The sequence below is a fragment of the Meriones unguiculatus genome, chromosome 14 (assembly GCF_030254825.1).
Source record: "Meriones unguiculatus strain TT.TT164.6M chromosome 14, Bangor_MerUng_6.1, whole genome shotgun sequence".
NCBI lineage: Eukaryota > Metazoa > Chordata > Mammalia > Rodentia > Muridae > Meriones > Meriones unguiculatus.
Window position 1 is genome coordinate 10,070,710 of NC_083361.1, and position 14,305 is coordinate 10,085,014.

General features: G+C 41.1%; 1 protein-coding gene across 1 annotated transcript; it reads right to left on the reverse strand.

Moving 5' to 3' along the window:
* Positions 1-120: 120 nt before the first annotated feature.
* LOC110545707 (uncharacterized protein C2orf78 homolog) lies at positions 121-8,925 on the reverse strand. Its single transcript, XM_021632006.1, has 3 exons — positions 8,919-8,925; positions 3,145-3,900; positions 121-2,009 (listed from the first exon to the last, which is right to left on the reverse strand). Exons 1-3 carry the CDS (start codon positions 8,923-8,925, stop codon positions 121-123), a joined length of 2,652 nt encoding a protein of 883 aa, XP_021487681.1.
* Positions 8,926-14,305: the final 5,380 nt, after the last annotated feature.

Below are 14,305 nucleotides of genomic sequence, written 5' to 3' on the forward strand. Positions count from 1 at the left end.
TGGATATTCATCTATATACCTATGTCTCTATACAGTCATATAATGCTTTAAATTCCATATATACATCTCTATTGATGTCTATATTTATCCTTATGCATGTTACAAAGATCTGGCCTGCTCTTACACTGCATAGCCATAATATTGAGAAATTTCCACCTCTCTTTCCCTTTGAAGGAAAAGCTGTAGTTTCTCAGAGGAGGTGTACTTGGCAAAATTCTCTCGCTCTAGCTGAGCCCTTCTCTTCATGGCCTCCCTCTCTGGCCGCTGCTCTTTTGTGATGGGCTGTGAGATAACTGTCCCTGTAATGTCAACTTTCCTCCATGGAATTGGTTGGCGGCTGAAGTCCTGCAGCAGATACTGGGTCTGAGGTTTGGGAGGTGACGGCACCCTGTTCCTGGTAGCAGAAACAAGCATCCTCTGGAGTGAAGTATGAGATGATGCTCTGTAGGGTGCAGGCCTTGAGGCAGCTGACTGAGGCACAGTGCTAGACTGGATCAGGTTGGTTACATTAGGCTGTGTGCCACTGGTGGAACTTGGCAGAGCTGCCTTGGCAGAGGCCATCAAAGATGTGCTGGCAGGAGGTGGTTGGCATGGCCCGAGTGTGGTAGGCTGAGCCCTGTGAGAATGAGGCTGTGCAGAGTAAACTGTAGTGGGCCTGTGTGAAGCCAGGGAGAGAGGCTTTCTAGAAATAGGTCTTCCCTGAGGCTTGTCCAGGGTTGGGAAAGGCAGAGGTACTAACTTGACCTTCCCAGGTGAGGGCAGCTCATGTTGGGATGAAGTTGGAAATCCCTTGTGAGCACTTCTCTCTGCTCTCTGAGCCTTGCCTAAGTTTTTTTCAGGGCCCTGGCCCTCATGTGGCATGTCCAGCAGTGCTGTGGTGAGTGGGCCTGGCCTTGGATCTTTGTGGCTGCTGGAGATTCCCAGAGGCCGGGAGGAGCATGTGCCAGTTTTCCTCTCATTCTTCTTCCCCAGTGGATGAAAGACCTGCACGGACTCCAGCATGTGCATGCCGAGGTGGGTTCGGGGCCTTTTAAAGCTGTTGTGGCTGAGCTCAGGTGGATTCCTTTTCCTCTTGGTCTTGGGCATGGTGGATTCCTCTTCTGTCTTGACTCTGTTCCTTGACTGCTTAGGCTCCTCTGTTTTCTTGGAGCTGTTTTCCCTGCTCCACTTGGTTATATCTTGCTCCTGTCCTCTACCTCTCCTGGGCCTGGATGCTGCTTTCTCAGCTTTGCCCTCCATGTTATTGGCCATGTTGTCAATAGCTCTTTCACTGGACACAGCACTGCCCACAGCCTCCTCTCCCTCCACCAGGTCCCAGCGTTGGATTTTGGCTTGAGGAGCTCCATCAGGCAGCTCGGAGGCTTCATGTTCTTTCTTCCTCACCTTGTCAGATGGTTCACTAATAATTCTTGAGATGCCCTGGGCCTGATCTCTCCAGATAACTGTGGAGACTTTGGATTTGGTAGCTGTGGGATCTTGGAATTGTTCTAGGTCAGTGAGGGAGTTGAACAGTTGTGGAAGATGAATGCCCGTAACCAGGGTAGTGATGTCTGCAAAGTCGATGGTGGACATCTTCAAACTGTCCATTGTCTGTTGCTCTTCCAGACCAAAGCTGCTGCCCCCTATGCTGGCATTGTCAGAAGCAGGCTTCTGCCTTAAGCTCCCAGCATCAGAGCAGTGCAGAGCCTGCTCCATGTCAGGGTGTGCTAAAGGGAGCAGTGCTGGGTCTTGGTTTACTTTTGTTCTCTTATAGGCATCCGGAGGTATTGAAAGCTCAGCTTCAGTGTCCTCCAAGTTTTTATTCTCTGTTTGTTCCAAGATTGGAACTGGAGGCAAGGCCAGGAAATCTGAAGGGCTGTGGATGGGGGCTGTTAAGGACCTGTCCCCATCGACAGGAGGTGTTCTCATTTGGGGAACCAGCATGCAGGTGTTGGACAGTTCTGGATTCTGCAGCAGAGAGAGTGTCTGGTCTGAAGGTAACAATCCCAGGGATGTCTCCATTTCTACTCCTGAAAAAGAGCCAAGGAATAAGTCAATGTCTGGCATGTGAGATGCCTGCTTTGCCTTTCATTCACTCAGGTGCTGTGTGCGAGCTGTGTGGAAGGCATTCCTATTAGGTCTGCTTTAGCAACGGGGACATCTCCTCTTTTCACAGACAGCTGGTGACTGCTCCCATACTGGTGACCATGCCATGTCATGTTTCCTCATGCTTTTGTGTTCCTTTGTGTTTGTGTTGTGTGTGCATAGCCATCACCGGTAGGTTACAGAATTCCCTTGATGTGTGCTTCTCACTTTCCATGCCCCCTTTCTTTGATACAGTGACACTCAATTCCTTGGAACTTTGCTATTAGGCAGGTTACCTGACTGCCAACTTATTTTATGTCATTACTCAGATGCTCCCAGAAGCCTGTTCTTTTATGTGGGTTTTGGTGTTCAAACCCAGTTGGGCACTACTGTGGCGCAAGCTTTTAAAAAATTGAGGCTTTCCTCCAGACCCATGTTTCACAGACTCCTTTTAAGTTATATGAAAATTGATTTATGAAGTTGTAATATTTGGGCTTGGGTGTGACACAGTATTAGAGAATATGTCTTAATGATCTTGGTCTTGGATCACCTGATGTACCCCAGTAAAAGAAAAAAGCAGCAGCAGCTTTGGCCAGTGTAGCTATGGTACATGGGCTGTACCTAATTAGATCTCTACAATTTTAGGTGTAAGAGAATGCAATGAAATGTGCTTGGAATCTGTGTGGAATACTTCTTTCGGGGCAGATTTGAGCTGCACTGCTCTGGAAGAGGATTTCAACCCATGGCAAATCTATTTGTTATCAAAACAAAAAGTCCTTGGTGTCTTCTAAAGCCCCGAGCAATATATGAGAAAGGAGATGATTGCAGTTAGTGCGTGGGATTGCTTAGCTTGGTAATGACATGAGCTCCATGGGCATCTCTTAATGTGGGATGGATACCACATGCTATGGCTGTGCATTCTCTCTCATTATAGAGTCTGATGTTGGTGATGGAAACCAGAGCTGGACTAACCTGTAAGGACTCATGTGCTCCCTCTTAGTGGCATATACTATTGAAATGTACAGCTGAGTTTCCATGGAGTGCTAATCCCACTTCTTCCCTTCCTGGCTCTTTACTCACCTTGAAGACTTGTGTCTGGCAGGGTTTGAGCAGATGCAGAATAGGAGAAGGCAGAGGTGAAGAGTGGTATTTGGACATTCATTTGCTGAATCTCCTGTAGCACCATCTCAGTGTCTGGTTGCAGGGCAAAGGCCTGACTTTCAGGGTAGGACACAGAACAGCAGGTCTGCAGGCCCTGCTCAAGTTCTCCAGGTGTCAGAGGGTCCAGGCAGCTATGGTTGTAGACCTGGCTGCCCTCCTGATAGGAAGGCACCATGCCATATCCTTGAATTGTCATCTGTGGTAGTGTGGCATGGACAAAACTGGCAGACAGTGTTGGACAGAAAGGGATTATGGCATTGGAATCTAAAATTTTCTCATGCCCAGCTGTCACAGACAGTGAGGATAGTGTGGTGTCTTGGTCGGTGATAGTCACAGTGAAGTCCTGGAGTATAGCTGCCCTCCCATCTGTGCTTCCTGTGAGATCCCATGTGAAAGCACCTGGATAGGAGAGTGCTGAGGTAGAGATCTGGCCCTGGTCACCCAGCACTGTCAGCATGGTTGTGCCAGCATGTTGGTAAAGGCAGGCACTGCCCATGATTGGCTGGAGAGAAGTGTTGGAGACTGATGGCAGGAGCCCTGCTGAACTACAAGCTGGGGTGGAGACCCTGGGGAAGTTGCCCTCCCTTCCTGCCGAGGGTCTGGAGTTGCTCAGCACAGGCAGAGATGGCTGAAGAGCACTTTCAGTCCCAAAGAAAGGTATGGTTTGGAAATTTTCTGTAGGAAGCAAGAAAACAGTGGGAAAATGATGAGATTGATGTTTTCTATCTTCTTGTGGGGAGTATAGTGCTATTTCCAGTTTGTTCTGTCTGGGAGACTCTAAGACTGAAGTTCCCTCAACATCTCAATGATGTGTTCAGATTGATTTTTTTTTTTTTGTTGTTACTGTATGGGATGACACTCATTTGACACGCTGACTCTTCTTCTTGTGTGGGCTTGGGATTCCTAGGTGATTTAATTAAGCCTTTGCTCCAGTCTAGATACCGTCTTTCTTTGCCCTGATTTGCCTTGCTCTTACACCTGCTGTGATATTTCATCATAACTGTGTACTGGAAGAGAAGTGTTTAGAGGTGTGAGAGGCTTAGACAGCTACTCATGCCTCCGCATTTACCATGCAGTATGCAGATCTCACCCTATGTAAAAAGACAGGGTCTCTCACTTAGATACCACTGGCCTTCAAATCCAGAATGCTGTTATCATAGGTATCTGCTAGCACCACTAGGCTTATCTTTACTGTTTTTGTTCATTAAAAGTGATATATTAGTGATTTCATATGAGAATACTGTGTTTACCCAACTATCTGTTCCCCATTCTATCTCCTCCTGCAACCTTCCCACTGCTTTCATGATCTCTTATCATTTAAGTGGAACTCTTAAACACATGCGTTGGTACAATGTTCTTGTGAAATGTATACAATTTACTCCTGTTCATTCAAATGCTGATTTCTCTATCCCACTAGCCGGTTTCAATTTGGACATTGCATTGTGATGTTTCAAGTTTGTGTAAACATGCTACCTTTTGTTCTCTGTATTGCCAATAAAAACACGCAGCCACTGCTGAGCAATGGAGAGAATAGGATGGCAATACTGGTCTGGAGGGGAGGAGAAAGAAGGAGTGGGAGGAGAGATCCAAGAGGAGAGGACCAGGAAACATCAGGAGAAATGAACCGGACCTAATATATGACTCAAAAGCAAGTATAAGTGGGAAATCTGAACCAGAGGAAGCTATATGGGCTTGGAGATTTAGGATGCAGTAATTATTGCCCAGCATTGTGCTTTAGGTTGATTAAATAAATCCTAGTCTCTGTGTGGTGATTTGGGTATACAGCTGGTTTAACTGCTGTTTAACTAAAAGATAAATCAGCATTAAATATTAATAATCATCAATAAATGGTATAGTAATGTCAGGCAGAATTTACAGTTATATAGTTATATATATATATAGTTATATATATATAGTTATAGAGTTATATAGTTATATAGTGAGAACTTATATAGAAAATAAAACTATAGAGCACTTTCTTAGTTCCATTTCTTAAAAACAGAGCAAGGGCAGTTCCTAAACTAGGAGACCCCTGCAGGGTAGCAAGGCCTCCAGCAGGCTGAAGAAAACCAAAAAATGATACATACAAATGCCAGAGAGGCAGTTCCTTTAGGTAGATAAAAAAGTGGCTCTTTAACAAGCAAGTGAAAGACCTGTGTGAAAAGGTCAAGTCTCTAAAGAAAGAAATTGAAGGTATCAGAAGATGGAAAGCTCTCCCATGTTCATGGATCAGTAGGATTAACCTAGTAAAAATGTCCATCCTGCCAAAAGCAATCTACAGATTCAATGCAATTCCCATCAAAATACCAACACAATTCTTTAAGGAACTTGAAAGAACAATTCTCAACTTCATATGGTAAAACATAAAACCCAGAATTGCCAAAATGATCCTGTACAACAACAGATCGTCTGGAGGTATCTCCATCCCTGATCTCAAGCTGTACTATAGAGCAATAGTAATAAAAACTTCATAGTACTGGCATAGAAACAGAATGGTGGATCAATGGAATCGAATAGAAGACCCAGAAATAAACCCATACACCTACGGATACTTGATTTTTGACAAAGAAGCGAAAACCATACAATGGAAAAAAAATAGCATCTTCAACAAGTGGTGCTGCTCTACATGTAGAAAAATGCAAATACATACATATTTATCACCCCGTGCAAAACTAAAGTCCAAGTGGATCAAAGACCTCAACATAAAACCAGACACACTAAATCTGTTAGAAGAAAAAGTGGGGAAGAGCCTTGAACTCATTGGCACAGAAGACAACTTCCTGAACAGAACACCAACAGCACAGGCTCTCAGATCAACCATGAATAAATGGGACCTCATGAAACTGAAAAGCTTCTATAAAGCAAAGGACGCTGTCATCAGAACAAAACGATAGCCTACAGACTGGGAAAGGATCTTCACCAACCCTATATCTGACAGAGGGCTAATATCCAGAATATATAAAGAACTCAAGAAGTTAAATAGCAACAAATCAAGTTATCCAATTAAACAATGGGGTACAGAGCTAAACAGAGAATTCTCTCTAGAGGAGTATTGAATAAGCAAGCTTCTCAAAGCCAGACTCTCCTAAGACAGGAAGCTAAATACCTAGGAGAAGGGGTTCTTGCTGGTCTGAGAAGTAAACATTTGTGGACTCAATAACTTACCAGAGTGAGGAAGGGGTCGGGATCCAGTGAGGGAGGCAGAAAAAAATATCTTTCCCTGGAAGCAAGAGCCAGAGACGGATTGAGAAGCCTCAAGCATCTAAACTGATCTAGAAGGGAAGCTGGGTCTAAGAAAGTAAAGTCCTTAGGAAGAGATTTAGAGATTAAAGATTATTTTCAATGCTGAAAATGGAGGAAGACACAATGACTAAGTGCTTCTGGATACCATTTGAGTTTGTTTCTCTTAACATACAAATGATTTTTTTTTTCAGTGACAATTTCAGTTTTATATATCCTCTTTGGGAGAGATGAAGGTAAGAGAGACTTGGAGAAAGAAGAGACTGAGAAAATTGGTGCTAAATTAAAGGCCATAGAATAGAGGTTGGGGATTCTTTGAATAACAATAGAGAGCCGTCAGAGAAATCCAATCTGCAACTTACAATAACACCAAAAGAGATAGTTCCAGATGAGAAAAATCCACAAAGAGTTGAAGATATTGCAATATGACAGCCCGTTGAGATGCTGGAGAGAAAGTCTTCAGCTATAGGCTAACTTGGTCACACTGGATATTGAATGTGTATTGTAAAGGTTCAATTACTAGCTGAAGGTCTATATGCTAAAGTAGAAATGCAGATCCTGTCTAGTGTTGTCTTGGAACAAGATCATACAGTGGCTGGTGTGCTCCATTTTGGAGAACTGAGATATATGCACCATGCCATAAATTCATATTCAGAATTCAAGTGGGCTTTTGTCTTAAATTCTGGAGAGCATGATCCTAAGGTTCCATATTTGTTAGAGATGGTGAATGTTTTGGAGATGGGCTGATGGTGCTTCAGCATGTATAACCATTGGAATACAACAATATTTTAGACATTATGACATGACACCTGTTATAGCTATAACTTATAATCCTATAGGTCAAGCAGTTACGAAAATATCTAACAGTAATTTAAAAAAGATGGTTATAAAACAGAAGGGGAATATAATAACTCCCCAAAATAGATTAAATAATGATTTATCAATTTTAAAATGTTTAAATGAGATAAGTACCACACCTGCTAAGATACAGTGGCATTTAGAGAGGACTGCTGAATTAGAGCAGCATATAAAGGTCCTAATTCCAGAGTGGAGATCAGGGAATGTGCCACGCTGGTGGAGGGTTTTTGCGTATGTTCATATAGAAGAAGAGAAATTATGGGTTTCCTCAAAACTTATAAAAATCAGGAATGACAGAGAAGACCACCCGAAAATCTTAGCCACAGACAAGAAAAGAAATCAAGAAGACTAAACAGAAGAGGTAACATAAATTGCTGATCCCTTAACATGGGAACAACTCTGAAACTGACTGAAACATAAAAATGTCTCCAGCCAGAACTTCAACAATGTGTGGCTAATATCCTCATATTTTATTATGCCATTTTTTAAATGACATAGATAAAATTGGTTTACAGTTTGGTTTACTACTCAGACTGGCTTATGAAAAAAATGCCTTTCTTCTGCTCATACTAAAAACAGAAAACCATCCTTAATTGATCTGTGAATCCTGCACATCTCATACATTTACGATTTTAGGACATATAATGCTTGTGAGAAAGCATATGTTTTTAGAACAAATCGATGCCAACTGGGGATGCTAGATCAAACCTGACAGGATTCATTCTTCCAGCATGCTGAGATGTTGACACATCCGTTCCAAAATCTTCCAGTTCCAGCATTCTTGTTCCAGGCTCAAGTTCTTCAATTGCTGTTTCTCATGAAAGCCTGCTTCTAAGAGATCTTTGAAGAAAGCTACTCAACTGGTCCAGCATTTTAGACTGTTCCAAACAGGACTGAAATTTCTCAACATTTATTTTCTACCCTTTTATCTTTATACTTTGAATTTTTTTCTCAGCCCAGTTCCTGTGGGCCTGTCTTTCATGTAACAGCCATAATAGTTCTTTCAAATAATAACTGCCTTTTTGGTCTAGCCTAGATTCTATTATATCTAAGATAGATTGAGTACTCTAGAAGATGGCAGTCACTCATTTTTTTTTAAATCTGTTTGTATCAAGACAGAGCCAGTGTAGCCCTCAGTAGACTTGATCTGATCTTCCTGTCTTTAACTGCTACATGCTGTGATTACAGGTTTGCCAACATACCTGGCATGAATGATACATTAGAGCAGCACTGAATTTGAAATAGTATCAGGGAAGCAGTAGTGGAGGGAGACCACCACAGTCATGGTATTTCGCGAAGTGCTAGACTTCTTTTTATTTCTTTTGAATATCACACCCTGAAGAAGGGCCTGATTTCTGCCCTGTTTACTTGCCTCTTAAGATGCAACAGTACAATCTCACTGAGGTGGATAAAGTTACACTTGAGCGAAAACTGTCTGTCCAAAGTCACCTTATTAAGAACCCAAGCAAAATGTGACTCTCAGCTCTAGATAACTATATCTTTAGTTTCCATATTATTCCATTGATTAAGCAGATATTTAAAAATACTGAAAGATGTGACCACACAAACATTTCAAAGATTTTTTTTTTTCTTACCTGACATGGTCCGGGTAGGGTTGGGGTGGAGTAACAGTAATCCACGTTACAGTGGAGCAGGATAAAATGTTGTCTTTTTCTGATCAGCTGACCAATATCGCCTGAGTGTCCAGTATCAGAGAACACTCAACTGGTCACTGGTCACATGTGACCTGTAGATCCTAATTTGTTTACAGGCATTACCATGGAAACCCCAAGATTCTACCAGGTGCTGGTAGGTTGGGAGGGAAAATGATGTCGTAAATCGGGCAGTAGCCAATGGGACGATCAGGTTCTGAGCTAAAAGACAGGATTGGTTGGAGAAGATGCTCAAAGACTAACAGCAGCCATGAAGGATGAGGTGTGGGCTGGTTGAAAGGTGATGATCTTGGCATAGCAGTCTCTCATACCATGACTTTGAGCTTAGGATTTGGTGGCATGGTTCTTATAAGGTTCCTTGATGAAGATGTTTATAATGTGCTACGGTGTGTCACATCCCAACAGAATGTATCCCATCTGCACACAGTGTACATATGGAGACTAGCCTTGGGCAGGAAGGAGAGGGACATGTAGGTTGAGGTAACTCAGTTGAGAAACTGTTAACAGTTGATCTGACTTTTGAGCTGTCAGCCTCTGTCCATGACCGAAGGAAGAGAACAAAATGTTCTTTTGTGACTGTTGAAGGGCAGGGCTGAGTGCATTGAAAGCACCTTATAGGGGTTGATGAACTCCAAGATTCTTCTGTTTGGGTTTTTCATTAAGGATTCCTTTAGGCTGTTGCTGGCCGAGGTTGGATTTACATCTCTCTTCTCTGTTTTCATCCCTCCTTTGTAGGCTTTGATTCATGAACCATCTTGGTTGTGCATGTTTACATTAGTGGGTGCTATCACTGTGAACAACCAGAAGACATGGTCCTCTTTTCATCTTGCACATGCTTGTTAAATAGGTTCTGTCCTTATATGCGAACAGCAGAGCGAATGAACGGGAAGCTGGCTGCAAATTTCTCTTTCACCCTTTTGTTGCTGTTCTCCTGCCCATACTCTTCTGGATGTTTTTTTCTCCTCTTCTGTTGTTTTTCTGAGATTGGTTTGTGTCTGTAGCTCATTTTGTTTTGGAACTCACCGTGAATTTCCCTCTGGCTTCAGAGACCTAGACATTAAGCCTCTGCCTCTCTTTTTATAGATTCATGGTTGTGAACCACTGAGTCTGGCTGCCTTGTCACTTTGTATCCAAGTGAAAGAAATGTAGCAGTTACTATAGCTCCTTCCTCCTTGCAACAGCCTCTGTAGAATCTTGGGATTACAGCATTCTCTGTCATGCTTGGGTCTCAGCTCAGGCCAACTAGAGAGTGAGTGGAATAGTTGCAGAAAGAAAGAAGGCATTTTGTGTTACATGTTGCTGGATTACATGAAAAAGCAATGTTACTTTGGTTTATTTGTGATGAAATGAGCAACCTTTTTCTGATCACAATGTATTTTTCACAGAGAATATGTGTGGCACTTTGTCATTTTAATTTGTGTTGTATCTACCCATGCTGTCACTCACTGGTAGGTTCATAGACTATGGTGTTGGCATGGGACTAGCATGCATTCATACACATTTTTTAGTCTATCTGCCACACAAAGCACTAACTAATATGACAACGTTCATTAGTCTATTACAAATGGCCCTAGAACCACTTAAGCTGTCTTCTAGAAATCATATATGGTGTAAGAGTAAGAGCTTTCAACAGGAGCTTTCACAATGAACTAGTACTGTAGCATGGGTCTGCATGTCCACCTCAGTATGATTTTTAATAGTTCTATGCATTTGTCTGTAAATTTTATAATGTGATTGTAATAGCTTAGTATGACTCCATTGTGTAAAGGGAGCACACTGTTTATCTGTTTTCTGTAGAGGTATATCTAGTTTTTGGCTATTATGACTAAAGCAAAAAAATAAACATAGTTGAGCAAGTATTCTTATTGCAGAATGAAGCATCCTTTGGGTATATGCCCAAGAGTGGTATATGTGGATCTGGAGGTAGATCAAGTTCGGCTTTCTGTGATTTCAATATGTGGAAGGATGCACTCACACTAGCAATGGAGGAATATTCCCCTTGTTCTGCATCCTCACCAGCATGATCTGTCACTCATGTTATTGATCTTAGCCATTCTGACAGGTGGAAGATTGAATCTCAATATTGTGTTGATTTGCATTTCTCTGATCGTTAAGGATGTTGAACATTTAAGTGTTTCTTAGCCATTTGGGTTTCATCTATTGATAATTGTCTTCAGATCTGTATAGCATTTGAAGTTGGATGATGTGGCCTTTCGAATTCTAGTTTCTTGAGTTCTTTATATATTTTGAAATTTAATTCTCTATTGGATGTGGAGTCAGTAAAATTCTTTTCCAATTCTGTAGACTGCAGGTTTGTACAGCTGAAGGTGTCCTTCACCTTAGAGAAGCTTTTTAGTTTTATGAGGTGACATTAAAGAATTGTTGATGTTAATGAGCACACAGTCACGCAATAGGTGTTTTCAGTACATCATCTCCAGTGACGATGCAATAAATGATATTCCTCAGCTTTTCTTCTGTCAGTTGCAATGTATCATATCTGTTTTTAAGTTAAGGTCTGTGATCCACTTGGACTTATTTTGTGCATGGTAGAAGGTATGGTTCTATTATGCATTCTTCTACATGCAGGTGTCCATTTTGACCAGCACCATTTGTTGATGATGGTGTCTCTCCCTGCCCAGTGTGTATATTCTTTATCAAAATCGGGTGTCTATATATGTGTGGATTTATGTCTGGCTCTTTAGTTTGATTCTATTGATCAATGTGCTTATTTTTATGCCAATGTCATGCAGAATTTATTACTCTAGCTCCATAGTACCAGTTGATATCAGATATGCTCAGACCTCCAGCATTTCTTTTATTGTTAAGGATTGTCTTACATATTCTGTAGTGTGTGTGTGTTTCCATATGAAGTTGAGAATTGTCATTCCATTATCTGTAACAAATGTTGTTGAAATTTTCATGGAGATTGCCATGAATCTGTAAATTGTATGATGGCCCTTTTTACTGAGTTAATTGTTTTGGTTCATGAGCACGGAGATCTTTCCATCTTCTGATATATTTTTCAGAAACTTTAAGTTTTAGTCATATAAGCCTTTCATTTGCTTGGTTAATATTACCCCAAGATATTTTATTTTATTTGAGGCTATTGTGAAATGTGTCGTTTCCCTAATTTCTATCTCTGTTTATCAGTGGTATATGCGAGGTATACTGATTTTTCTGAGTTAACCCTTTTTCCAGCTCCTGTGCCAAAAGTGTTTTTCAGCTATAGGATTTCCTTGGTCACTTATAGATACTATCATATCATCTTCAAATAATGATATATTGATATCTTCTTTTCCTAGTTGTATCTACTTGATCGCCTTTAGTTGTCTTTTTGTTCTAGCTACAAGTTCAAGTTCTATATTGAATATGGAATAGGAAACTCTGTCTTGTTCCAGAAATATTGGAATTGCATTGAAGTTCTCCCCATTCAGTTGGATGTTCGCTATATAGGCCTGCCATAACCTGCCTTTGCTATGCTGAGATATACACTATGTGTTCCTGATTCTCTAGGGGAGATTTATTTTTATCAAGAAAAGGAGTTGGATTTTGTCAAAGGCCTTTTCCGCATCAAATGAGATGATCCTGTGGTTAAATTTTCTTTCATTTCGTTCATATGGTGGATTAGATTTACTGGTTTTCATATATTGAAGCATCCCTGGAACTCTGGGGTGAAGCCTACTCAATGGTGATGGCTGATGTTTTGGTTGCATTTAAAATTTTCATTTTGCAAGTATTTTATTGCATATTTTAACACCCATGTTCATAAGAAAAATTAGTGTATAATTCTTTTTCCTTGATGAGTTTTGATTTGTTTGGGTGTCTGGGTAACTCTGGCCTCATAAAATTATTTGGGCAATGTCTCCTCTTTCTGCAATAATTTGAGGAGTAGTAGCATTAACTCTTCATTAATAATCTGGTTGAATTCTGTGCTAAAACTATCTGGCCCTTGTCAGTTCTGGTAGAGTTTTAATAAATAAATGAGACCATTTCATGAGTGATTGTAGGTTTATTCCATTTGTTTATGTACCCTTGATATATCTTAGGTAGAGAGAAAATGATTCATTTCTCTAAAATTTTACAATTTGGTGAAGGACAGGATTTTAAGTATGTTTTCATGATACTCTGGACTTCCTCAGTTTCTTTTTTATGTCCACTTTCCTCCCCTCACTGATTTTGTGAGTTTGAATATTTCTCTCTGTGTTTTATTTAGTTTGCATAAGGGTTTGTCTATCTTGTTGATTTTCTTAAAGAACTTACTTTTGGATTCATTGATTCTTGTTTTGTTTTCTTTGTTTTTTTATTTCATGAATCTCAGCCCTGAACATGATTATTTCTTACAGTCTAGCCCTCTTTGGTATAATCTGATTACTTCTTTTTGTTCTAGAGCTTTCAGGTTTGTTGTTATGTTGGTAGTAGAAGATCTCTCCAGTTTCTCTACATGGGTGCCCCACAAGTTTGGGAATGCTCTTTATTCATTTTCTTTGAGTCCTAATAAGTCCTTAGTTAGTTAGTTTGTTTCTTTCTTCCTATTTTGATTTTTTTTTTCATTCAGTAGGCTGTTGTTCCGGTTCAATGAGTTTTTAAGCTCTTTTTGTTTCTGTTGTTGTTTATATCTAGCTTTAATCTGTGGTGGTCAGTATGCATGGAATTCAATGTTATTGTGTCTGTTGGATCTTGCTTTGAGTCAGAGTATGTGGTCAAGTTTGGAGAAAGTTCAATGAGGTACAGAGAAGAAGATACATACCTTTATGTTTGGGAGAAATGTTCTGTAAAAATATGTCAGGCTTGTTTGTGCCAACATGTCTGCTTCCCTGTCAGAGTATCCTGGCCTCTTGTGCACCTAGCTGGACTGGAGAAAGGGGAGCTTAGTGGGGCCTGGGTGTGTGCAGTTAAGGATCTTGGTCAGAGTTGAGTGCTGGAGAAATGAGTTGTATGGTGACAGCTTCAGTGTGAAAGCTCATTTAATTCGGTGGTTGATGGGGAATTAAGGCTATTTAAACCTTTGAAGTGAGTAGGAAGTATAGGGTTGAGAGTACATCATTGGCTGGGCCTGGGTGCTTGAGGATTCCTCATTTGCATAAGGAGGAATTCCAGGTGCTGTTGGACATTACCTTATAGATGGAAAAGAGGTGCCAATTCCAGGGCACTAGCGCTGTCTGTTGTCCCAGGGACAGCAGCAATTGGAGACTGCCAGCAAAGGTGAGGTCTGCCCAGAGCCCTTTGGACAATAGTTTTATGAAGATGGCTCAGCCTGCAGTTTTAGGGACAGTTGCCATTGGAGACTATTAGCAAAGGTGAGGGCTGTT

Coding starts and splice junctions, on each gene's coding strand:
- LOC110545707 (XM_021632006.1), bottom strand. Junction 2,010..3,144: donor GCCAGACACAAGTCTTCAAG/GTGAGTAAAGAG, acceptor GCTCTTTTTCAG/GAGTAGAAATGGAGACATCC.